This window comes from Galleria mellonella, unplaced genomic scaffold (genome assembly GCF_026898425.1).
Source record: "Galleria mellonella isolate WM207_F2 unplaced genomic scaffold, CSIRO_AGI_GalMel_v1 utg139, whole genome shotgun sequence".
NCBI lineage: Eukaryota > Metazoa > Arthropoda > Insecta > Lepidoptera > Pyralidae > Galleria > Galleria mellonella.
The window spans coordinates 516,813-543,922 of NW_026441995.1; the positions used below are offsets into that span (position 1 = coordinate 516,813).

A 27,110-nucleotide genomic window follows, 5' to 3' on the forward strand; every position below is an offset into this window, starting at 1 on the left:
GTCAAGTTATGGGATTCTCAGTCTCCATTACTAACGATCCCTTTCTCCCCTAATATGACCGGTTTGAATGCGATAACAATATGCTATTCGTTATATAGCTCAGTGGCGGACAGACGGACGGTATAGTAAACAATGGAAGTCAGCGGCGAGACAGGCTTTGCTGCGTCCAATATTGAGTACCAGTGTGAAAAAATACGAATCATTGTTTGGCCAAATATTTAAGTATGTCAATCAGTTGTTAAGTACACATAGTAGAGGGGAAAGGGATTGTTAGTAATGGAGACTGAGAACCCCATTGCTAGCAATATACCCAACCAGGTCGACCTGGGGTTTCGCCAGTAGTTGCCACGATTGGTAGTCGAGTTGGCAACCGCTGTTAGCCTTTAGTCATATTTAAAAAGGGATTCTGCTACCCATTTCTCGACCATTAAGTTCGCTTAGTCCCCTCTTACGATACCCACGGGAAAGGAAGGGATGGCCCATTTTGTGTCGGGGCTACACGAGAAGACTATTTTATGGTCGGGTTAAATATTAGTTTTATATTTTTTCATGAAGTTCTATAAGTTTAGAATATACTTTTTTTTTTAACAGCCAGTATATTATATGCTTAGATTATATAGATAGAGAATCGAGCCTCAAAAACGGGTCAACTTTTTGTCAGCTAATTGTCAAATTAGCCGACTCGTTTTTTTATCAGTGTTCTATATACTTACGAACACAGTGTACCTTGACGTATTTTATATTTAATTATTTAATAAATAAATTTTTAAGCATTAGGAAGATTTAAAAATTACAAATATAGAAGTTATAAAGGATCTCTTAATTATTTATCACACAAAATTTCAATAATATTTTAATCAATGTTTTTGTTCCAAATAAAGAATTATTAAAATAAAAAAAAAAATAACCAATGTATGAAATTTAAAAATGTATTTTTAATATAACACAATTTACATGAAAAGGTTTTGCTGGAAGAAATCTCTCTCTACTAAGAGATAAGCTCGCCTTTGTACATTATGTTTATAATGAATTGTGATTAACATTATGTTTTGTGTACAATAAAGAATAAAAAGAAATAGTTGACCCACTTTTCCCGAAGCATATCTATGGAGACAATATGTATATAATCTAAGATTATATGGTATTCTTCAGCTCCTGGACACGTGCACACCACTGTGCCTGTTCAGCGCGGAGTACCACGCCGGGGCGCTGGCGCTCCGCGACGGCACCGGGGCGTACCTCGCGCCCATCGGCTCCAAAGCGGTCCTGAAGACCAGATCTACTGCCGTCACCAGGGACGAGCTGTTCTCGCTGGAAGACAGCCTCCCGCAGGCAGCCTTCGTGGCGGCATTGAACGAGAAATACGTCTCCGTTAAACAAGGTTAGTTAATATTAATAAAGAAGCGAAAGAGGTATGTTTGAATCGAAGCATTTGGCGTTCCATTGTTTCTGCCTACCCTAATGGGAGACAGGCGTGACAGATATGATATATATATGTTAATTTTAATAATCAGCTATAAACTGTCCTTTGCTTAGTATAGACATCGCCCATAGACTGCCATATAGAACGGTCTTAAGCCACCTGTATCCACTGACATCCGAATATGAAGCATTTTAGATCGTTACTCCATCTAGTGGAGTAGTGATTTTCACATATTTAAATTTAATGTCCCAACTGTAAATTTAAATAAGGTATTTTTAATGGATGATAATGGAATATGAAACGTGTATGAAATGATTGATGAATGTGGAAGAACCGAAAGAGGTTTGTTTGAATCGAAGCATTTGTCGTTCCATTGTTTCTGCCTACCCTAATGGAAGACAGGCGTGACAGATATGTATGTATGTATGTATGTATGATAATGGAATAGTAACTCCTTCTGAGCTGCCGGTATGCGCTGGTAGAATGTCAGTCGATAATTAAATCAGGTCAGTTAACCCTTCACCAGGTTTTTTTATACAACTTAGAATGGCAAACAAGCTGCCGGCCCACCTGATGGAAAGTGGTAACCGTCGCCTATAGACATGAACAGTACCATGGACGTAACAGAGTAAACACAACATAGGTCCCACATAAGGAGAGGTTTGCCAGTTGTTGCCACGCTTGGCAGTATTACCTAGGAATTGCATAGAATATTTGTATTATACAGTTTCCCAGTAACATATACATACTAATATATAATAATTCAATCGCCCATAACCATAGAAATGATGTTTTCTGGTCGTCTGTCGTGAAAGTAAATTGCATTTTCGCACCGCTGTGGCGTCAATGCGGTAAATGTATATACATAATTATCTCTTTACCGCTATAAAAGCTACGTAAATATATTTTCTTAGATTTCTAATATACAAGACGGGTTATATCTCCGCAGGGAATGGCAAATCATATTTTTTTCCGAAACCTTTGTATGTATAAGTTATTCTAATTCAACTTTTGTATGAGTAGATCATTGATTCCACTTTTTGTAATCACAAAAAGTAAAAATAAGTCGTTATGACTTACAGTGGCAAATTTTTTGAGAAATATGTACATTATGTGGAATGAGATCCCTGCCGAGGTTTTTCCTAGAGACTACACTATGGGGTTCTTCAAAAAAGGTATAATATATTAAGGTTTCTTCATTGCCGACAACGCACGTGACACCCCTAGTGTTGCAGGCGTCCATAGGCTATAGTGACCGTTTACAATCAGACAAGCCGTATGCTTATTTGCTACTTTTGTGGTAAAAAAAAGAAGTTAAAATAATATACTGTGTTGTGCAAAGCCAGGGCGAGTACTTAGTGTTACATAATTAAGCGTGATTATGCACACACATGCAACACTGCACACACTCTAGTCGATTGAACGTCAACATATGCATAACACAGCAACTATGCACTTATTTGCATACATAAGCTATATATTGTTCCCCTTTCGAAGAAGGCGCTCCCACCACCGTCGCTAGCTCACCTCACGGCGGTCGGTGACCCCTATTGTCTGAGATGAAGTCTTCATTGTGCTGGTTTGCAAATCGATCAATACCCATACAAAACACAATAACAATCCCATTACGTGCGCGCCATAAAAAATAAATAAATGATGAAATGCAATATTATTGTTTGTCTTCGTACGAATGGATTTCAATAAATAACCTTATTTACCAGCTGTGCCCGCGTCTTTGTCCGTGGTAGTCAATTTAAAAGAAAAATCCGGCTCGAAGGACCATAAACTGCGTTTTTATGTATGGCAATAGAATAGTAATTCCGTTTTTTTTTTTTATACAACTTAGAATGGCAAACAAGCTGACGGCCCACCTGATGGAAAGTGGTATCCGTCGCCTATAGACATGAGCAGTACCATGGACATAACAGAGTATACTGTTTCGTCCATGATACCCCTCATGCGTTGCCATTCCTGAGGACTCAGGTGTTATTCCTCTGTGCTCAGTAAATTCATTTATATTGATTTATACCGGCGAGATATCAACAAAGGTTGATTAGGCAAGGATGAATACAGGCCAGTTTTCTTATGGTAACGAATTCGCCAGGAAATAACTACGTTGACTGGATGGTTTTCAAGAGGATGGCTTAGAGGTCTAGCTGACGGGGTATTGCTAGCAATAGAACTAATTTATTACTAGCTATATTACACGGTTTCTTCAGCGTGAATTAGGATAAAAGATGGATATAGCTGTGGTGTATAGGCATTAACTGTACACACCAAAAGATTCGTGAGTTCATACCTCTGGTCGAGTTATTAAACTTTGGAATTCTCCTCCAGGGCATATTTTTTTTTTAGAACACAGGGGGCAAACGAGCATGTGGCTCACCTGATGGTAAGTGACTACCGCCGCCCATGATCACCCACAACACCAGAGGCATTGCAGGCGTGCTGCCGGCCTTTTAAAAAGGAATATGCTCTTTTCTTTACGGCATTTAAGCCAGGCGTAAAGAGATGCAATTGCAGTTTTCTAACGAACAATATCAGTAGGTTTTTTTACTGTAATAATTCTCGATATTTCAATTATAATTTCATCGAATAAATACAATCTATAAATAGTTAAATCTCTTTAGCATAATTTATAATGCATTAAAGATTGTAGTTGGCCAGGTGAATGTAGGAAGGAGCGAGAGCGACAAAGGTCAAGTGGGGTCGGACAGGGCGCGAAAGGCATTCCAGCCTCCACCTATATTGGCCCACCATTCGAGTAGAATAAACGAAGACTGTTAAGAAGTAATGGAAGTCTCATAAAAGTGACTTGAAAAAAAAATCGTAACGACGAAAAAAGTTTACTTTCTTACCTATCTCTGAAGACTAAAATAGGGATGAAGTATGTTTAAAGAGGATATAATAAATACAATGGCCCCATCGAGATAATTTAGCATTAGTATTACATATTTATTGCTCTGTTCCAAAAAAAAAAAAAAAAAAACTAAAAACAATAAACAAGAAATAATGAAAAATATTAAGAACTAAAATGGTATCACTCCGCTATATGCCATGTTCTTTCGAACATGATGCAGTGGCACCAATTTATTACAGAGAGAGTATCATTTAAAATCAAACAATAATATAAAAAAACATAACTCTCGGCTCGCCATGTTACCATAGACTGTCTATACCTAGTATAAATATATCCTGGAGGGCACAACAAAGAATATCTATGTATCTACTTGCGCCAGTAATTCCAAGACGAGTGCCAGTGTACCGCTCGTGCAAATCTGAAGACATAAAGTACAGACGTCGTGACTATCTCCTGATGTGATTTGAAGTAAGCCCGCGATCGTGACGCCGCGGTGTTGTTTGTTGGAGGAATTTAATCTTTTACTTTTATCTTGGCATATTTAAAGATAGATAGATAGATACTCTTTATTGTTTCCTCCAAAAGATTACAATAGTAAACTTATTATAAATATAAACAATTACAAGAAATAATCACAGTGAGAAAACAATGGGCGACCTTATCGCTTAAAGCGATCTCTTCCAGGCAACCTTTGGATATACCAACATACCAACATTTGAACATACCAAGGGTCTTGTTAAATAAAATTTCAGGATACGGAGATATTACTTCTTAGCAACGCATGTGGTATACTATGAGTGTCACAGTGTATTACTTAATGACCAGTGTGCTAATCATGTCAGTAAATTGAACCTTCAAGAAAAGAGCATATACCTTTTTAAAAGGCCGGCAGCACACCTGCAATGCCGTTAGTGTTGTGGGTGATCATGGGCGGCAGTAATCACTTACCATCAGGTGAGCCGCTAACTCGTTTGCCCTCTGTGTTTATAAAAAAAGCGAGGATTTTTTTTAATATCTACCGTCAGCTTAATTGTCATTCAATATAGATTGAAAAGTAATTGTTCACACAATTGTTTTTATTCTATACGCAGTGTATAGAAACCTCTATTTAGTACCCTAGGAAATAGCCACGCAATTGTCACACATTTTTTTAACAGAATTTATTATATACATCATGTTTTTTCTTATATTGAATTTTAAATTATACTATATATATATATATATATATATATATATATATATATATATATATATATATACACTAGCTGACTTGGCAAACGTTGTTTTACCATATACATTATTTCGAGAACTATACATGAAAATTTATCCTACTACAATTATTATATTCGATTACCATCTTGCAACCCTATTGCGGCATATCAAAATCGTAATTAAAAAACAGGGGTTGATCGTAAAAACGTGAAAATTTAAATTTGTGTGTATTTTTCAAGGCTAAATCATAATAACATAAAAATAAGAAATTTTTTATTATATATATTCTTTATTGCACTTGTAAATTACATTGTTAATGCATTTATAAATATTGTGAGCAAGGGTGGACTTATCTCTGACAGAGATCTCTTCCAGTCAACCCAATGCAGTTAGAAAGCATGTTGTTAGCGGGCAGCTGAAGTGCCACAACTATTAATATTTAGTGTACATAAACAAATATACAGTTAAATAAAATATTAAGATACATAATAAAATATTACATAAATACATATACTGTAAATAAATATAATACCTACCTACTTATACAGTGGATGTTTTGTCAAAGAAACAAAAAAGAAATATTTAGGGGATAATATTTACACCCTTATAACTGTGGAGTATGAAAAATAGATATTGGCCGATTCTCAGGCCTACCCGATATGCACACAAAATTTCATAAAAATCGGTTAAGCCGTTTCGAAGGAGATTGGTAACAAACACCGCGACACGAGAATTTTATATATTAGATTATATATATATATATATATATATATATATATATATATATATATATATATATATATATATATATATATATATATAAAGTGAAATCGAAGTGATTAACATCATTTTAATGGATTGTTCTAGCAGTGAAACTGATTAGGTAATGAATAAATAATGCAAATATTAATATATAATCACGCTTATATTAATGCTTGAACGGGTTTGGATGAAAAGCATAGCAACGAACCACGGGGTCGGCAACCTGCGGCTCTTTGCATGTGAAGCTGCGGCTCTTTAGTTCCATACGCAAGTATTATTTTATATAAAAAAAATAGTTTAAAATCGTTCTGAATCGAATTAACGAGGATCACGCACTTAACTTTATTTATGAAAGTACTATTTATTATTCGCAGGAAAAATTTTTGAAATTTTGTAAATTGTATTCCGACTGAAAAAATTGCCGACCCCTGACCTATACGGATATAAGGTACTTATAGATAGTAGCTGCTGCTGGCAACTTTGTCCGTCTACTTCTTTTATATATATATATATATATATATATATTTTGATGGGTGAAAATGGAATGGTAACCCCGCCTGCGCTAACGGGATACGCTGGCGGAACACCAGTGAAGGGCGATAGGTGAGAATGAAAACAGGCCAGTCAGCCCATCATGATGAATTCATTAGGAATTAACCATGATAGTTTCCAAGGGGAACCGCGAGGAGGTCGACCTGGTTGGGTATATTGCTAGCAATGGGATTCTCAGTCTCCATTACTAACAATCCCTTTCCCCCGCACGTGACGAAGTGTAAAGCCATCAAACAGGTACATACACCATGAACATAGGTATCGAAATAAAAACACACGTATCGTATCCATGTAATTTGATCCGCTTAAATAATATTACAGATAATATATGATACCAATATGACCAAAGGGGGGAAGGGATTGTTAGTTAGGGAATGGAGACTGAGAATCCTATTGCTAGCAATATACCCAACCAGGTCGACCTCGCGGTTCACCCTGGAAATTATCATGGTTAATTCCTGATGAATTCATCACGATGGACTAACTGGCCTGTTTTCATTTTCATCTATCACCCTTCACTGGTGCCCCGCCAGTGTATCCCGTTAGCGCAGGCGGGGTTACCATACCATTTACACCCATCAAAAAAAAATCATCTATTTAAAAATGTAGTGAGGACCGCAAGTACTATTCTTATTTATTTTTTTATATAATTTTAAAATGCAATTTAGTAAACAATGTTAGTTCATAAACAGTATGCTTGCTTGCTACACATTTCTCGAACATTATAACAATCGCCAGATGTTAAAAACAAGTTCAATGTACGGGAAGTATGACTGAATTATTAAATATCTACCTAAGCATCATATTTTTTACGCGATCATCAGTCCGCAGTGGACCTGATAAAAACAGACAATTCGGAGCATTTCCAACACTCCTTTATGACGCCAATCTAAAAGTTTCCGTGGAAATTCACAATTTTAATTGTTCTCCACGGAGCGCAGACCGCGTAATGAGAATTAAATGCAAAATTATTGTAAATACGCTACAACGTAACGGTGCGTGGGTAAATTAGGCGTAAACGGCCCAAAATCGTATATCTATGTAGAGTACATTAGTCATTATTTTCAACAGATATGGTTACTTTACAACTTTAGGACGGGTTTTTTTTTATGAGCGAAAACAAAATAGCATCTCGCCCGCGCTAATGGTAAGTTCTGATGACGTATCAGTGAGTGATGATAGATAGTGATGACAGGGCCCTATAGATCCAATGTGACAAATTCTACAAGAATTAACTACGGCGGTTTTATTTATTTATTTATAGGATTACCAACATAAGATACAGCTAAACATTCTAGTACAATACACTGGCAGACTAGATCTAACTGTTCTTACATTTATAGGCGACCACAGCGTGCCTCGTGTTCGATAAACATTAAAATAGAATTAAATTATTAAATGTCATTAAATGAATGATTAATGATGAATGTGGAAGAAGCGAAACAGGTTTGTTTGAATCGAAGCATTTGGCGTTCCATTGTTTCTGCCTACTCTAATGGGAGACAGGCGTGACAGATATGTACCTATGTATGTATGTATGTATGTATGTATGTATGTCATTAAATAAGTAAAAATATTAACAATATGAAACAAATAATGGAAATTGTATTTAAATTATTATAAATTATAAATAAATATAATGCAATGGCGAGGTACATCAACATTTTAATTTAGCCATGAACACAGAGTGACTATCGTTGTGAATATCAAGTTCAGGCTTGGTTTTTACAATATCGTTATACAGACGCGTTATGCGGACGATAGGTGATTCGCGATCCAAGTTTGTTCTGCAAACTGCATTTTTAAATAGATTGCAAGGATGTCGCGGCACTCTAGTACATTGTATTCGAGTTTCTCCAGTAGAAATGTTAGGGGGAACTTCGTGAAGCTGGTTTTTATAGAGTATATTGCTAGCAACTTAGACAACTGAGACAACTTAGACACTTTAGGGTCGTTTAGTTATGCACATATCGTATATATCGAAACTGCAAAATCCGATTTAAAATTCCAGTTTCGAAAAATTTATTGTTAGGGTATTTCTTATAGAAAAACGGGGGAAACGAATGTACAAAGATTTTGGACTAATCTTGTATTGGTACTTTTGTGTTATTACTTCTTCCATAAGACGCTAAAATTGATACGATATTTTGGATGTCGCCGAAACTCCAACAGCCCAAAGATCATCTTTGGGCTCTTCAAGCTAAATTAATAAAGTAACTTTCAAATAAATATTCTAATTGGAAATCCTTATTAATGTTATAAAATGTGAAAGTAAGTTTGTTTGCTCTTAGCCCCTTAACGGTTTAACGAATCACTGTGATATGGGGTGCAGAAAGACATAGCCTGCATTTTATCCCGACCAATGAATATATCTCGGTCACGCAGACAAAGTTGGGGGTAAAAACTAGCATTATGTTAAATTACTGAACCTTTGAAATTTAGTATAAACTGCCAGGCTAGAGTGGTACGGGTGCGCGGCGCGTCGCCAGGCAGCGTCTCGTCGGCGCGCGCGCAGTTATTCCGCACAAAAAACGCCAACTATTGTGCGCGTGCTTTCTAACGTTTCTACTGCACGGATGCCTGCGCCGGCTCTCGTGCGCCGCCGATAATGAAATTTTATTGGACAATTAACCAACCGGTTGCCTACTACACTATTTTAGTAAACGCTCGCAGGACAAAAAATATGGGAAATATGTTGCCACAATCACTGATCGCATCAACGCTTGGCAAGCGAGTTTGTAGTCGTGTACTCGCAACGCCATACAGTCGTATGGTGTTTCAGGATCTTTCTGAGGACACTACTTTTTAACCGACCTCAAAAAGAAGCAGTTTCTCATTTCGGTTGGTATTTTTTTATGCTTGTTACCTCATAATTCTGTCAATTATAAACATCATCATATCAGCTGTTGAGTTCAATGTTGAATACAGGCTACATCTTAAGGAGTTTTGCGAGTAGTTGCCACGCTTGGTAGACGAGTTGGCAACTGCAGTTAGGCTTTGGCGTTGTTTTAACAGGGGCGCTGCAGGGGAAAAAGGATTGTTAGTAATGGAGACTAAAAACCTCAATGTACCCAACCAGGTCGTCCTCCTCGCGGTTCCCCCTGGAAACTATCATGGTTAATTCCTAATGAATTCATCATGATGGGCTAACTGGCCTGTTTTCATTCTCATCGATCACCCTTCACTGGTGCTCTGCCAGCGTATCCCGTTAGCACAGTTACCATTCTATTATTACCCGTCAAAAAAAAAAACAGGGACGCTGCTGCTCATCTCACGACCATTCAGTTCTCTTAGTCGATGAAGTCTGTTCAATTGAACTATTGTGACAAATTCACATAGAATTAACTACCATGGTTTCCAAGGGAAACTTCATTGCTAACAATCCTTTTCCCTCTCAGAAATATGTTGGTAGGCTGAATGTTTTTTCATCAAACTGAATTAACGCTTATCAGGCGGGTTGGTAACAGTATGGCATTTGAAAATGGTTCAAGACAGGAGACATTGCTGTCCGTCCCCCAGTCGTTTACGGTCCCTCGTCGTCTCTTACGACATTTAAAGGTGGAGGGAGACCTTTACTGTAATAGGTCCACGCTGCATTTACTTTTCAATTGTGAAAGATTTTATGTCATAAAAGAAAACTATTATAATTTAGACCAAATTCTTTTTGCTTTTGGATTATTAGAATTGGCGAAGGTATCGTGTGCATACACAAAAGTAAATGTAAAATGTTAAAATTGCTTCAGTTCTTAATAATGGCAATGCACGTTGTGTACGGGCGTCAGAATGTGTTCTATTTAGGGGCGGGCTATATATAGCAATGTATATATATCGTAGTTATAATATCTATTTTTAGATTCACGAATGGATATATTAAATATAGATTATTAAATATATACAATATATTGTCAATACCAGAGGAGAGACTTTGTACAAAAGTCGTTTGCTTGGGCACCTCTGTCTCATTCGTGTTTCTACCGCGAAGCAGTTGTGTTTGCATGCCTGTGTTTCGCCTATAATAACATAAGCAGTACCATGGACATAACAGAGTATACTGTTTCGCCCATGATACCCCCCATGCGTTGCCATTCCTGAGGACTCAGGTGTTATCCTCTGTACCCAGTAAATTCACGCCATATCCCACCCTTTAAACCAAAATACAGCTTAGATTGAAAACAAAATCTCCTTTAACATTAATCGAGTTACCGTCACGTATTCACAGTAACTACAGCAACATTTTATATAGTTACTTGTATCTGTCACTAATAATCTTGTTTCCGTTCATCGCTGCGGGTCTCGTTGACAGACAACAAGGGTTCATCCCTATCCAAACAATGTTCAGTTTCCGTTATTGATAACAATGCGAAATCGATTACAACAAACGGTTTGTTCTAATAGATTCTCGGACTTGCATTTTTTTGGATTAGACGTGCCCACCGGAGTACGGTTACATTCACGCACGTAGATATTTTTAATATTATGATATCAGCCGTTAACTGTCCATTCCTAAACATAGGCCTTCCCATTAGAAAAGTTTTGCCCATAGATGCCACGCTTGGCAGGCAGAGTTGGCATCCGCAGTAAGGCTTTGGTAATGTTTTAAGAGGGACGCTACTGCTAATCCCTCAACTTGTTCTTCTACCTGGTATTATTAATTCTAGCTTTTACCAGAATCTGCCTTTTGACTCAATTTCCTCCACTTTAATTAAACTTCTTGGCTTCCATGTGGACCACGTTATTTAACCAGCGTTTTTTAAGGCGGTCGCAAAGTCGCATCCCAAGGACAGAAATATTAAGGCATCTTTTTTTTTATACCACGTAGAACGGCAAACAAGCTGACGGCCCACCTGATGGAAAGTGGTAACCGTCGCCTATAGACATGAGCAGTACCATGGACATAACAGAGTATACTGTTTCGCCCATGATACCCCCCATGCGTTGCCATTCCTGAGGACTCAGGTGTTATATTCCTCTGTACCCAGTAAATTCACGCCATATCCCACCTTTCAAACCGAAACACAGCCATGCAAACACAGCTGTTTCACGCTTGAAACACGACTGGGACAGAGGTACCCAAGCAATCGACTTTTGTACAAAGTCTCCCTTTGGTAAATCTCCTACCTACGTATTCTCCTGAGCATCTAAAATATCGTGTTTATGTAGTCTCCTAATTAAATTATCGTGTAGATAATTGCGGCAGAAGTGCTACGGCGACGGCTATTGCAAAAAGTTGGTGAATTACCGCGGACGGCTGGACGGCTGGACGGCTGTACGGCCCATCGCGTCGAGCAATCGACCGTAATATATAATTGTGGATCGATACCATCGAATTTATAATTGTACACACACGTCATGCAAATATCATGAGTATTTCTCACGGAACGTTTTTTTTTATACAACTTAGAATGGCGAACAAGCTGACGGCCCACCTGATGGAAAGTGGTAACCGTCGCATAGGCGACGGTTACCACTACGTCGTGGTACGTACTACTAAATGTATACGTCTCACCAGAGGCAAACTTTGTACAAAAGTCGATTATTTGGGTACCTCTGTCCCATTCGTGTTTCTACCGTGAAGCAGCTGTGTTTGCATGGCTGTGTTTCGGTTTGAAGGGTGGGATATGGCGTGAATTTACAGAGTACAGAGGAATAACACATGAGTGCTCAGGAATGGCAACGCATGGGGGGTATCATGGGCGAAATAGTATACTCTGTTATGTCCATAGTACTGCTCATGTCTATAGGCGACGGTTACTACTTTCCATCAGGTGGGCCGTCAGCTTGTTTGCCATTCTAAGTTGTATAAAAAAAAATAATTTCATTTGACATTTTATTTAAATTTTATTAGGAAAATTAAAACTTATATGTAATAAATAATAAAAGTATCCTAAAATGGGTTTAATGATTTAAAAAAAATACTGTCTGGGTATGAGTCATTATTACTTTAACCCCGCTAATGGCGTGTTGTGCCTGCATTTAAAAATACGAAGCCTCCGTATTTATTAAATGAGTTAAAAATACTTGCCGAGATGTTCCATAACTGTGTACTCCATGCGTACTCAATCCACGATGAGTATGCTAATTGCCCACTCGTGTCTAGTGTTTGGCTGGTGGCTGGAGCGATGTGTCTCACCGTTATTCCCATATCTCGGGCTTTCCAAGCTGTCGGCTCACTTCTATACAGCTGTACAGTTATTTTACAGTCGATAAATTAATTCACCTTTGTTTTCAATCGATCACGTGATCTTGCAATTTGAAAGGAGTTAAAAAATGATCCATGATCCTTAATGACACTATCATATCATTTTTATCTGCTTTTAATTTGGGATTTTTGTTTTTTAACATGTAACTATATTTGTAACTTAATAATTCTACTTACCAATTCACTTAAGCACAAGACAATTTTGGCATTAGGAGCAAGCATTATGCTCTGAACGATGCCCACATCCAATTAATTATTGTTAAATGTTTTTCAAAATGTTTTCCTTTCGCTTCGGTTCCTATCACATTCCATCAATGGGTTCAGCTTTTCACAGACAATACAATTTGATAAATTTTCTTCTTTCATGAAATATGCAAACTTTCTTGATTGATGGACGGAGTGACCATATCTGATCTTTAAAATTTACAAACCAAGATATCGGAAGAAGCTGCGCATTGAATTGTTTTATACGAAATACCTTTTGTTTTAGAACGCTCATCAAAATATTCTTTCCCCATGAATGTTATAAATTTTTTTGATGTGTCAATGAGAAAAATACTAATAATAATACTTCTAGAATATGAGAATAATAGATCTAGAATACTCACTTAAAGAGATGTCACTGATTTTAATTTTACCGTGTATTTTAAATTAAAATACAATGCTCGTGTCTATGAGTAGTTGTATTATATACTTTATTATTTATTTTTTCTGTTGTATGTGTGCTGTTAAGTATGTGTATGTTATGTATATATTTAATTGTGTATATATTATATATGTATGTGTATGTATGTATGTATATATGTTTGTATATGATAATATTTATATAATAGTGCGCCACCTACCCTTTGTCTTTTTCTCAATGTCCTCTACCCAAAGGTTGTCTCGTAGAGATTGCTTATCGATAAGGTCGCCTTTTGTATCACTTCTCATTAATATTTACTGTATTTGTTATTTCTCTTTTTACTTGGTGCAATAAAGTGTAAAATAAATAAATATGAGATAGTGAGAAGCAGGCGGAGTCACGGTGCGCTGCCCACGTACTCATGTGTTCGTTGGCGGATGAGAACACGTCGAGGTGCCGAGATGGCGTTCTATTGTTACAAAAATAACGACCGAATTATCTCGGAAATGGCGGAATTTGGAAATGATCAAGCTAATTCGATTATAGTCCACCTAATCAGGATTTTTAAAATTCACTAATCTGTTCACCTAACTATAAACCTACAGGGGTGAAGGGCTTAAAATCCCCATTGCTAGCAATATACCCAATCAGATAGAACCTTCACGCGGTTCCCCTTAGAAATGATCGTAACTGATTTCTGTTGAATTAATCATGATGGGCTAACTGACCTGCATTTAGTCTCCTTCATTTATAATCTGCCACTAAGGGCCCACCAGCGTATACCGGTTTTTTTTATGGGTGAAAATGGTATGGTTACCCCGTCTGTGCTAACGGGATACGCTGGCGGAGCACCAGTGAAGGATGATAGATGAGAATGAAAACAGGCCAGTTGGCCCATCACGATGAATTCATCAGGAATTAACCATGATAGTTTCCTGGGAGAACCGCGAGGAGGTCAATCTGGTTGGATATATTGCTAGCAATGGGATTCTCAGTCCTCATTACTAACAATTCCTTTCCCCCCAGCGTATACCGTTAGCGCATGCGGGATTACCGTTACATTATCATCCATTAAAAATATCAAAACTTACAGAGAATATACTCTATCAGGCTAACTTTTACCATTGATCATGGAACGATTGTAGTTAATAATCTATTATTACTCAAAATACTCGTTACGTTAGCCGTGTAGCGACAGGCACATTTAAGGATGCGAACGAAGCTTCGTAAAGACATATTCGAGAGTAAATATGTATATTTTATAAGGAGCCAGGCACCCTGAATAATAATTTTATTATACATATCGTAATGAACAATAATAGCTCAGGTGGGATCACTATTCCGTTATCATCTATTAAAAGAAACCTATTTTTAACCTCATAAAAGTTCTTCTTCTTGATCACTCTTGTCTGAATAAGCGTAACTGTGTAGATGGTGTACTCAGTGGATACTCATTAATAGTCTCCTTGCAGGGGGGAAGGGATTGTTAGTAATGCTGATTATCAGTTCCATTGCTAACAATATACCCTAACAGGTCGACCTCCACGTGGTCCCCCCTGAAAACCATTGTGCTGAATTCCAAGTGTTTTCAACACGATGGGCTAACTGACTTGCCTTTTAATCCTCGCCAATCATACCTCACTGGTGCCCCGCCAGCGTATACCGTTAGCGCAGACGGGGTTACCATGCCATTATCATCCATCAAAAAAATGTCTCCTTGCTCTAAACTGCCTGTTTAGAGAAGCGACTCCAAATTATGTGATCAGTGGTCTCAGGGAAACATTGAGTTCATGATGTTATCATTATAAAACGTAGTCCACTAAAAATTAACCCACCGTTTATCAACAGAAACATTCTGTCATTTTACAAGCTTTTTTTTCTTTATTTTAACAGCAAGTTCTGGTTTTATCCGTTTGTAAAAGTACGGGGGAAAAGTCATGGCAGATCATCCTGATTTTAGGATTATATTCAAAAATAAATTGTATTTAAAGTATATTGTTAACATGTAAATACATTTGCAGGTGTGGACGTGACTGCGAACCAGGACGAGATCTCGTCTCACGAGACGTTCCAGCTGGAGTTCGACTGGGCGACGCGCCGCTGGTACATCCGCACCATGCAGGACCGCTACTGGACCCTGGAGACCGGCGGTGGCATCCAGGCCAGCGGGGACAACAAGTCAGTAGATTGAACCTTCTTTTCTGACACCTTGATTTACCTGACATGATCAAAGATTTTGCTATGTGAGAGAAGAATAGAGAAATATAAATTCTTACCGCTATTATAAATGTAAAAGTGACTTTGTTCCTTCGTTACCATTTGCCTCTTGGTACTTTAAACTTTACAATCATTATATCAACCTTTAACTGTCCACTGCTGAACATAAGCCTTCCCCTTAGGGGGTTTTGCCAGTAATTGCCACGCTTGGTAGGGGGATTGGCAACCGCAATTGGACTTTTGAGACATTTCAAGATGGACGCTACTGCCCATTCCTCGCTGTGCCTTAATCGCAGCTTACGACATTCATGGGAAAGGAATAGGGGTGGCCAAACTTTACAATTAAAAAAAAATGTGGTATACATTAATTATATGGGATAGACTAGGCATTACACAGTAGTCCTTAGCAAAAGCAACATAGCTAACAGGCTCGTGATGTTGTACATGTCTATAAGCGAGTTAAGACCATCATATGGATTCTTTTTTAATGGGCAGAAAATGGAATGGTAAATCCGCTTGCGCTATCGGCAATTGATATATGCTGTATATCGATCTATCGCCCCTCGCTGATGAGAATGATGATAGGTGGAAATAAAACCAGGTCAGTTAGCCCATCATGACGAAATCTACATGAACTAGCTACGATGATTTCTAAGGAGCACCGCGTGGAGATCGACCTGACAGGGTAAATTGCCAGCAATGACACTGGAAGACCTATGGGGTCTCACTAACAATCACTTTGCCTCCATTATATGAGTTTATTTGCCAGATCAAGTTGTTAAAACTGTAACTTGCTATGGTTCTTAGGTCGTCAAATGCTCTGTTCGAGCTGGAGTGGCAGGGCGACGGTGCGGTGGCCTTCAGGGCCAACAACGGCAAGTACCTGAACACCAAGCGCTCGGGACACCTGTACGCCAACGCGGACTCCATCGATGACAACTGCAAATACTACTTCTATCTCATCAACAGGTCAGTCCTAGTAAAGCTATTTATATTTTTTTTTGATGGGTGTAAATGGTATGGTAACCCCGCCTGCGCTAACGGTATACGCTGGCGGAGCACCAGTGAAGGGTGATAGATGAGAATGAAAACAGGCCAGTTAGCCCATCATGATGAATTCATCAGGAATTAACCATGATAGTTTCCAGGGAGAACCGCGACGAAGTCGACCTGGTTGGGTATATTGCTAGCAATGGGATTTTCAGTCTCCATTACTAACAATCCCTTTCCCCCAGTAGTGCGTTACGTGTAGTTCCGGTCATGATTTCGACCATAAAAAGGATAGATTTATGGTCGGGCAACTTTTCAAACAGCTTTAGGAGGGGGGAAAGATTACTTTTTGCAAGAATGTTGAATGTAAATTGTTTTATTTGTCTCCAGGCCTATCTTGGTGCTGAAGTGCGAGCAAGGGTTCGTGGGGCCCAAGGGTGTGAAGCTAGAGTGTAACAAGGCCAACTACGAAACCATTCAGGTCATCCGCGGACCCAAGGGCGCCGTTTACTTCAAAGGTAACCAGTTTTTTACGAAGAAATATTATAGAATGCTGCTGGCGGGGCAGTAAGGGATGATAGATGAAAATGAAAGCAGAGCACGTCGTGAATAATTAATTACAATGGTTTCCAAGGGGGCCGTATGGAGGTTTTTTTTATGTAACTTAAAATGGCAAACAAGCTGACGCCCCACCTGATGGAAAGTGGTAACCGTCGCCTATAGACATGAGTAGTACCATGAACATAACAGAGTATACTGTTTCGCCCATGATACCCCCCATGCGTTGCCATTCCTGAGGAGTCTGATGTTATTCCTCTGTACGCTTCAAACCGAACTGCTATATCCCACCCTTCAAACCGAAACACAGCCATGCAAACACAACTGCTTCACGGTAAAAACACGAATAGGACAGAGGTACCCAAGTAATCGACTTTTGTACAAAGTCTCCCTCTGGTTAACCTGACAAGGTAAACTGCTAGCGACGGGACAGCTGGATCTTGTTACTAGCTATTCTCTACCTCCCTGGATGTCCAGTTTGAAGGGTGGGGCATCTCTATAGATGATATTTACCATCATAATTCATCTGCAAGGTCGAGTTGTATAGGAGGAAGGAAGAAACTTTAAATGTATCATTATTAAACTTTAAAACTATTGTTTCCAGGACAAAACGGCAAATACTGGCACGCGGACAGCGAGAGCGTGACGTGCGACTCGGACTCGCCGCAAGGCTTCCACCTGGAGCTGCGTGAGCCCACACGCCTCGCAATCCGCGCGGCCGCCTCGCGCGAGTACCTCGCTGCCGCCAAAAACGGCAACTTCCGCCTCGTCGGCACCGACCTCAGCACCGCCACGCACTGGGAGTACTAAATCAGCCCCCCCGTAGAGATTCGCTTGACGCTCGGCCACCCCACAACCAACAAACCGGCTCGGTTCGCTCGAATGAATCTCTTTACTCCACAATACTCTTCCAATAGCGTATCCGAGTTAGAATTTTTACGTTTTGGAATCTGCTAGCGATTTGGCGTGGGACTTAATTTATCGGTTGAGAATGTGAAACGCCGCATGTGAGCGCGTCCGCAGTTGACGCCATCTTGAACTTTCCTGCCGCCATTACGCGTAGATTGTACACAAGATGGCGGCGTCCGAACGACCCAATCAGCTGATTCCGGGAGAATCTGCTGCCAATGGTATTATATAATGTGAAAAAGGGAATGTTAGTCAATGCTCGGAAGCATTGTCGACGCACATTCTGCAGAAAAAAAAAGTGGTAATCACGAGGGCGTCAACTGCGGCGCGCCGGCCGGATTTGCATTTAATACGTTAAGGTATATGTCGCGCGAGTGCGCGAATGTGATCAAATGAAAATATCGCTTCACTTAATTATATTGTAATCATAGATTTATTTTTCTCTATTCTCTATAGATCTGCCGTCATTATTGCTTCATTCAAATTATATATATATATTTTTAATGTTTTGTGACCGTCGCTCGTGCTTGGAAATTATTTATTTTTAGGTTAACGATAATTATTAGTATCGGGGGACATTATTGGATATTTGGAGACTATTTATTGGGTATATTAGTGTCTAGTCGATGGATTTTATACATTTGTACCGGCACAAGGCGACAACGCCATCTCTCGTAGGTTAGTGAAATGTTAACATCGTGAGACTGATGCCTACAGAGTTGAGACAACAGTAAATTCATTGTTCCGTAATTAATTTAAGTTCAACAGGGATTGACGCAATACCAGACGCGTGCGCATCTCGTTAGGAGAGCGTGATACTGGCAGCGTTGACGCAATGTTTGTGGCCCGTACGTTGCTCAAATCGTAATACCGCACGGAGTCTGGCCTATAACTAGTTAATGGATATAAGACTAGTTAAGTTATTGTAAGTAACATTAATAGGATTAAGCTTTGTATGGGACACCGCTTCCGATAGTCGTCCGGCCCATGATATCGCGTACTTGAGGCCTTCACCCGGGAGATTTTTTACTTTTTTACATGTGAACACATTTTGTAATACTGGTGCGTAATATATGTCTTGTATATAAGCGATTATATAAGTGTAACCGTATGTATGTACTCCCGGCGCGTTACTTGCCCCGCGGGAAAAGTATCTCGTAAATTTGTAATCATGTTTTTTTTATAATAAACAAAATGTTTACATAAGTATCTGTACTGCAACATTGCTGATCCTGAAATTTATTATTTGTACGATAATGTCTTTGTAAACTATTAATTAATAAATTATAATCATATTGTATGTGGATCGTGTTTTATTTGATTCGTTCTTTACACAAAAATAATTAAAAACTGTTATCTAGATAAATGTAGGTACACTCAAAATCCTTTGATAATTTGTTCTAAAATATACGAGTATGTAATTCGAAATGGCAAACAAGCTGACAGCCCACCTGATGTAAAGTTGTCACTCACCTATAGACATGACTAGCACCATAAATGTTCATGAATATTCAAAAGGAAAAATAAAAAAAAAATACAGAAATTAGAACATAGACAAAGAATAAATCTTGCAGAGTTATAGACGTAGGCGACTATATTGTTACTTTTTTTTAATGACTAATGCGTATGTATATGTCATATCGCATAGGGAGATCAAAGATATGGCCTGAAATGGAATACATGATTTACTTGCCTCAACAAGAGGAAACTCTTATAAGAAAAAGAAAATCTATGGAAAATATCTTTCCTCATCACCAAATGACATTCAAATCCAATTAACTGGGGCAAAGGGATTGTTAGTAATGGAGACTGAGAATCCCATTGCTAGCAATATACCCAACCAGATCGACCTCCTAGCGATTTCTCCTGGAAACTATCATGGTTAATTCCTGATGAATTCATCATGATGGGCTAACTGGCCTGTTTTCATTCTCATCTATCACCCTTCACTGGTGCTCCGCCAGCGTATCCCGTTAGCGCAGGCGGGGTTGACATACCATTTTCACGCATAAAAAAAATATACCCAACCAGGTCGACTTCCTCGCGGTTCTCCCTGGAAACTATCATGGTTAATTCCTGACGAATTCATCATGATGGGCTAACTGGCCTGTTTTCATTCTCATCTATCACGCTTCACTGGTGCTCCGCCAGCGTATCCCGTTAGCGCAGGCGGGGTTACCACACCACTTTCACCCATCAAATAAAGAAAATCCAATGTGTATGGACAATATAAAAATGATACATACATTAATTTATAATCAATGTTATATTTCATTTTACAATTACAATTTTATATTTATAAAATGAAAATAATAATAACATACAGCTGTTGGGAATCAATAAAATTACATCAACAAATTAATTAAAAACAAAATTACAAAGACATTTTTGTTAGCTTAAAAACACCGTTCACTTGGTCCTGTCCAGTCCTGTCCTGTCCTGTCCTGTCCACACTAAATGAAAATCAATTATGAATACAATATTGTATAATAGATATATATATATATATGTAATTAAATACAATCAGATATCGAGTAAGGCCCCGTCAGCGTCGACCGAACCTACGCCTATAATACGTCACAGCGTTATCCAGTCTATATAAAATGTTAATTTACATTATTTTGTATACCGTACCTAACTGTCTTAATTGGCTGCACACATTTATACTCTGTGACAATTGCATTTGATTGCGCCGCGTTATTATTCGTTACCAATGATTACCAATAAAACCGTTCAATTTAGATACAGGGTTATAGCTGCCCAATTATTTAATAATAAACTAGTAAATTTTAAATGATTTTCTATGTCTAAGTTGTAGTAAAATTCTCGAATTAGCACACCTGTGCATTGAACAATCAGACAAAAAAAATCTGATGACAAAACTCAAAACAGCCTGTTTCGACCATATTATTCCTTAATCCTTCTTTGCATGATTTTCTTTTTATTTGTGAAATATATCAAGGTGATATAATTCATGTTCAAAATTAAAGGAAAAATGGTTGGAAAAAAAAATAAATTTGACAGCTATGTTTTTTTTTTTTCTGCAATGGACATTATAAAGGTATCCAAACACGATCAAGTTAAAGTGATCTTGTTTTTTTATATAATTTTTGGGCATTCAATGTTATGATAGTAGTAGACATAGATATAGATAGTAATAGAAAATAGTAGAATATAAATTTGAAAGGGATGAAATAAGAATAAATAGAAGAAGTTAATTTAACGTTATGTCTATATTTCGTTTATGCTTGTAACTTTTTTTTCAAAATCATTGGTAGACATTATAATAAATAGTGTGCATGTTATTTATTATAAAAAATATTTAGAAAAGAAAAAAAAGGATTAAGAATTGTCCAAAGGAAAAATAGGCAGTATTTCATTTAGATACAGAATCGCATCTATCGTGAGTGTAACTAGCCAGTAACAGAAAAGGTAACCATAGCTTCATCTACGTAGGTTGGTACGCAACACAGTGTTAGAGTAAATACAGAATATAATTGCGCGCAGCCAGTGCTACGTCTGTCCTATATTAATAATTAATATTGTTTATCCTACACCGCGTAAATAGTTTTAGTTCATATTCATAAACTTGTTCACATAGTTATCACTCACCCACTCACATTAAAAAAAAAAAAAAAAAAACACTTATAAATTGCTCAGGAGTCCGACGATATATTTTAATATCAGTGTTTCAGTTCACACTTGTACTAATTACAAAACTTTTATTTCTAGACGTGCTACATTTTCTACACTGCTCGCTCTCATTTATAAATGCTATACAGCCGTCTCTCTCTCTCTCTATCTATAATAAATTATGGTATTATTGGACATTTGTATAAATCGGACAACTTGTCCACGTAAATATGTATATATTAACAAATACAGCTCTCCTACAAAACTGACAATTGTGTAATTAGCACATTTGCGAACTAAGGCCTCATTCACATTGCAAATACAAGTTTTTCAGACTCTATATCCCCTTCAGACCCAAGATTTTTTTTCTTTCAGATTAAATATATTTTCGTGTTTTGGGGCGAAGCCATCTTGCCGGCACGCACGAGACTACTGCACCGCCTAGCCGCTAAAATGATTTCTTGTTGGCTGGTTTAGAATCTCACTATCATGTTATTTCAGCTTCGTGCGTAAAAATTAATTGCGCGCGGTTTTAGAATTTTTTAAAGTTACAACTCACGCCCGTATCGTTCAGGTCTGAAAGGGATATATAGTTAAGAATTATCCTTAGAAAGTGAATATACAGATTAGACAACCATGTAGATGTACTATAATGAAATATAGACGTCACGCACTTAGCACGATATATCCTAATTACAATACTGCAGTGTGAATGGGGCCTAAGCCATCGACATTTTGTTTGTGACTTTTTCAAATCTGCAGCGTGAAACACGTTTGCAGGCAATTCAGTTTAATATTTCTAACATTAGTCACTGCCACGAGAAGTTATCAATTTTGTGACTACATAATTATCAGTTTACAACATTTGATTCATTCATTTAAATTTAAGGTCACTGAACAACTTCGACACGAACTACTAGATGGCGTTAAAATCAAGACCTGTGATTTTTGTTTATTATTTTATAATTAAAGATAATTTAAGAAAAAAATCTAAATTGGCGAATTGATTTATTTATTCTTTACCGATATAGTGGAAATTTATCATAATTCTTGTCCTTATTCTCTTGTATTGTACAACTTTGTGAAAAACCACATAATAGCAAGAAATATTGCAATTGTGTGAGTTATAATTCATTCGGATAAAGTATTATCTGTCATTTCACACTTATACATAATAATAAAAACCATTCGTCAATTTAAATTATCTTTAATTACAAAATAATAAATAAAAAACCACAAGTGTCGATTCCAGCGACATCTAGAACTTCTTGTCTAATTTTGTTCGTGACCAACCATCTTATGACCTCTTTGCCACTCACTACGATTCGCAGCGAGTCTCTTCACCTCTTGGTACGACACGACACCAACATTTCCTTTGATATACCTGATGGAACTATGTATGTATTGGTCTCCCCCTTCCCCTCTTTCCTTCTATCTTACTATCTATTGTGACATTCATAAGTCTGTCGTGTCGTATCAAGTGTACCAACATAATTTTTAGTTTATCTAGACTCTTTCTTTCACGTGAAAGAAATATGTTTAATATACATGTACACATATATATATATATATATATGCAATCGAAATAAATACCATATTTTTAACTTAAACACCAGTGTAACAGTAAATTTTTTGCATAGCAACAATTTTTTAGCTTCCAATATCACCTGTCAACTTACTATTATATTAGGAAATCCAAAAATTATTTATATTTCAAAAAAAATATTTGTTTCACTGGCTTAATATCGTTATTGTATCTTAAAACCAAATCTAGCTTTTTGTGGCGAGGACTTACATTGTACATTATAGTTTTACGAAAATAACCCTTATATCTACACGTGTAGAGACGGCGTTATCTAGATGTATGAAGTCAATGACCAGTTCACATCGCTAAGCGTTAGTTGTTGGTGAATAAAATAAATTGTTACTCCACTTCACATGCTATAGAGAATTTATGTAAATCTAGACAGATGCAATTTTCTGTTTGTGTTTTTGAATTTAAAAAACTGAATTTGTTTTTATACATACATACATACATATATATATTTGAACAGGCATAGTTAAAATAGCTGTGTAGATAATGAAATGCCTCCTTTAACCCGCTTAGAAGAATTTTTAAGTAATTTCTTGGTAACCACTTATAAATACTTAATATAGATTAAAAAACCATTAGTACAAGAGTCTGTTCTACCAAGAAAAACAAAAGAGACGTATAGTGTCGCGAAGTTTTTTGTAGTAATTGATATTTTCTTCAATATTGTACAACATACTTTTGTTCTATCACCAATAGTTTCCGCAGCGCACGCGACGAAAGATATTTTATAGCATTTTTTACACCATGAGTTACGTAACTAAAGTTTTAGTAAGGATCCCCAATCTTTTCTAGCAATAAATATGGTCTATGTTACTTAGGGTGAATGTAGCTGTCTAATGGTGAAAGAATTTTTGAAATCGGCAAAATAGTTTTTGAGCTTATTCATTACAAACATACATACACACAATACAAAAATATAAATCGTTCCTCTTTATAATATTAGTGTAAATATATTAATAAACAAAAAAAAAAATACAATTTAAAAGATTTCTCAAACGACGGGATTTCTAATGATTCTTTGTTTTAGTTTAAATCTATTATTTCCCTAACTTATTTACATAAACTCTCCATGTACATTGACGATATTTGTAGGGCGGAGTTAAACAGTCAACAATGCCAGTGCAATTGTATTTCAAGTATTAATAAATAAATTATGATACAGTTATAATAAAGGTGGATTTAGACTACAAGAAGAACGAACTCGAGCAGCGAGAGAACACACTTAGCGTGTTCATACCAAAAATTAATCACCTCGTCTAAATCCATCTCTTAAAAAGCAATTAATCAAGTGTAACAGTGCTAATACAAAAATATTTCATACCGGTACAATGCTAAAGGTCATGTCGAGTCAAATTTCAGTTTTTCATTATTTTCATCCAAAATTTAACAACCGAAAAACCATTGATAATAAACAATTACATTCGGCGTACAAAAATATATTGTAATTTCATACTACATTTAGCATATTTTAAAAGGGCGCACACCTGTTCCGTTGCGTCAAAATCTAACAAAAAAAAAATAACCTAGTAGTGTCACTAAGTAAATTTTTTTGCTAGCAACACTGTTTTGTTAGATTTTAAACGGACACTTTTTTAAGACTAGCAACATTTGTTAGATAGAAAAAAAAAATACATGATAAATAAAACAAAAATAACTCTAGTCTCTGTATTGTTTGTCAAATTTGATTTATAAATTACAATTTGTATTGGGTACCCGTATTATGTATATCCTTCCTTTCCCGTGGGTGTCGTAAGAGACGACTAAAGGAGGGCGAGAGATGGACAGCAATCCCTCTTAGAATACCCCCAAAGCCTAAACTGCGGTTGCCAATCCGCCTGCCAAGCGTGGTAACTGGCAATTATCCTCAAGTAGGAGGCTTATGCCGCTAGCAATGGTACCTACAATATAGTTTGTAGTCCTGGCACAGTGCCAGGACAACAAACTAGCTTTTAACACACTTTTTAACAAACTAGCTTGTAACACAACTTTGTAACAGCCGTTTACAAAATAATATCATTCGGAAATATTGGAAATCGCTAATTTGAGTATAACAGTCGTTGGTACTCCCATGGTGTGCGCCCTTTCATCATGGCGTAGGGGAGTGTAGGTTTATTGTGACTTATCACTGTATTTCACTCCCATTGTGAGCACTCAACTACCTGACTATTAGTGCACAGTCTAAAGAAATACTACCAGCAGTCCAACGGACACTACCGCAATGGTTCCCGACTAACCGTTGGACTACTGGCTGTTCTATACACTGTGATTACGACCCGTCCGTTGCGTACCAATTTCTATGATATTTTATTTAATATTTTTTTTTTTTTACATATAAATAAATCTTTAAAATCGTATAAGAATGTAAGTAGTTGATTTCTTATTCATTTATTTAGATTCTGGAGCAGCGGACGCGTCGTTTTAATGATTCAATATTGCAATTCTAATGCATTACTAAATTTATTTGATAGACAACGATAATATATACAATAATTTGGACCAATTTATTTTTAATTTTTTTTTTTTGTGTGTGACACACAAAACAAAGACTTTTTTAATCTATGCAAATAGAAAAAGACAGCATGAGCACTTTAACAAATTAATTTAGTAATGCAAAACAATATTTGTTAATAGGAGACAATAATTTACAATTTTACATCACGGATATAGTATCGCGAGCAGCACATTCAATAAATAGTGGTATCACACACAGTGATGCTCGGATAGTGCGGGCTGTGTTGTGTGAGTTATGCAGCGTGTGCTGTGTAGTGTGAGTTGTGTAGTGTGGGTTGTGTAGTGTAGTGTAGTGTAGTGGAGCAATAAGCGACGAGTGCGTGCAGTGGCGCGGCACACTGGTTAACCTCCACTCTGTAACGACATATTTTTACATTTTATTGTACTTTGAATATTGTTCTTCTACCACTGGATCGTGCTTACTTTTATAATTATTTACAGTGCCATCTAGCATTATGGAATGGTACTACAATGGTTACAATAATTACCACTAGATGGTGTTAATGTAGGAATTTATTATTAGTACAAATCAAGAATAGGAGTTTCATTGTGCGGTTTTTTAAGTGCTTTTTACTAAGGAACAAAAAATAAAAATAAATAAATAAAAGCATCCGAGATCTCAAGAAAGGTATAATCATCATCTTCCTGTCCTTATACCAATCATTTGTTTGGGGTCTGCGTAATATTTTTTTCTCTTTCATTCTTCTCTATCCACAGTCATTTCCGCAATTTCACTCTTATTCTGGGCATACCATCTTTCACACAGTCCATCCATGTCTTATTAGGTCTTACACTAACCTTATATCTGAAGTATTATTGATTAAAAATATTGATCCCGGATGCTTCTTTATTTTATTCCTTTGTTTTTCAGGAAGGCCACAACTCACGGAGACGTAACGTCACCTACATACCAACCATCAGATATATTGGAAGTACTTCCCCCAGCAATAAGGTTCTGTTACTAACAAGTAAAACAGAAAATGGTAACCCTACTGTCGCCAATCTAACCTTCACGCCGTTGTCATGGAGACCACCGTGGTTTCTGCAAACAGTGGGCTATACTTG

General features: G+C 37.1%; 2 protein-coding genes across 9 annotated transcripts in view; one reads left to right on the forward strand and one right to left on the reverse strand.

The window, feature by feature from the left end:
* The window catches only part of LOC113509468 (protein singed), an 89,784-nt gene extending 70,177 nt beyond the window's left edge, over nt 1–19,607 (forward strand). For both annotated transcript variants that reach the window (XM_052903338.1, XM_052903339.1), the window contains exons 6-10: nt 1,153–1,381; nt 15,655–15,811; nt 16,658–16,819; nt 17,231–17,358; nt 18,003–19,607. In XM_052903338.1, the coding sequence (XP_052759298.1) occupies nt 1,153–1,381; nt 15,655–15,811; nt 16,658–16,819; nt 17,231–17,358; nt 18,003–18,208 (882 nt within the window). In that variant the 3' untranslated portion in view covers nt 18,209–19,607. The remainder of the gene's footprint in view (nt 1–1,152; nt 1,382–15,654; nt 15,812–16,657; nt 16,820–17,230; nt 17,359–18,002) is intronic.
* The window catches only part of LOC113522144 (epsin-2), a 45,250-nt gene continuing 36,944 nt past the window's right edge, over nt 18,805–27,110 (reverse strand). For all 7 annotated transcript variants that reach the window (XM_052903332.1, XM_052903336.1, XM_052903331.1 and 4 more), the window contains one exon: nt 18,805–26,399. The gene's annotated coding sequence lies outside the window, so the exon portion shown is untranslated. The remainder of the gene's footprint in view (nt 26,400–27,110) is intronic.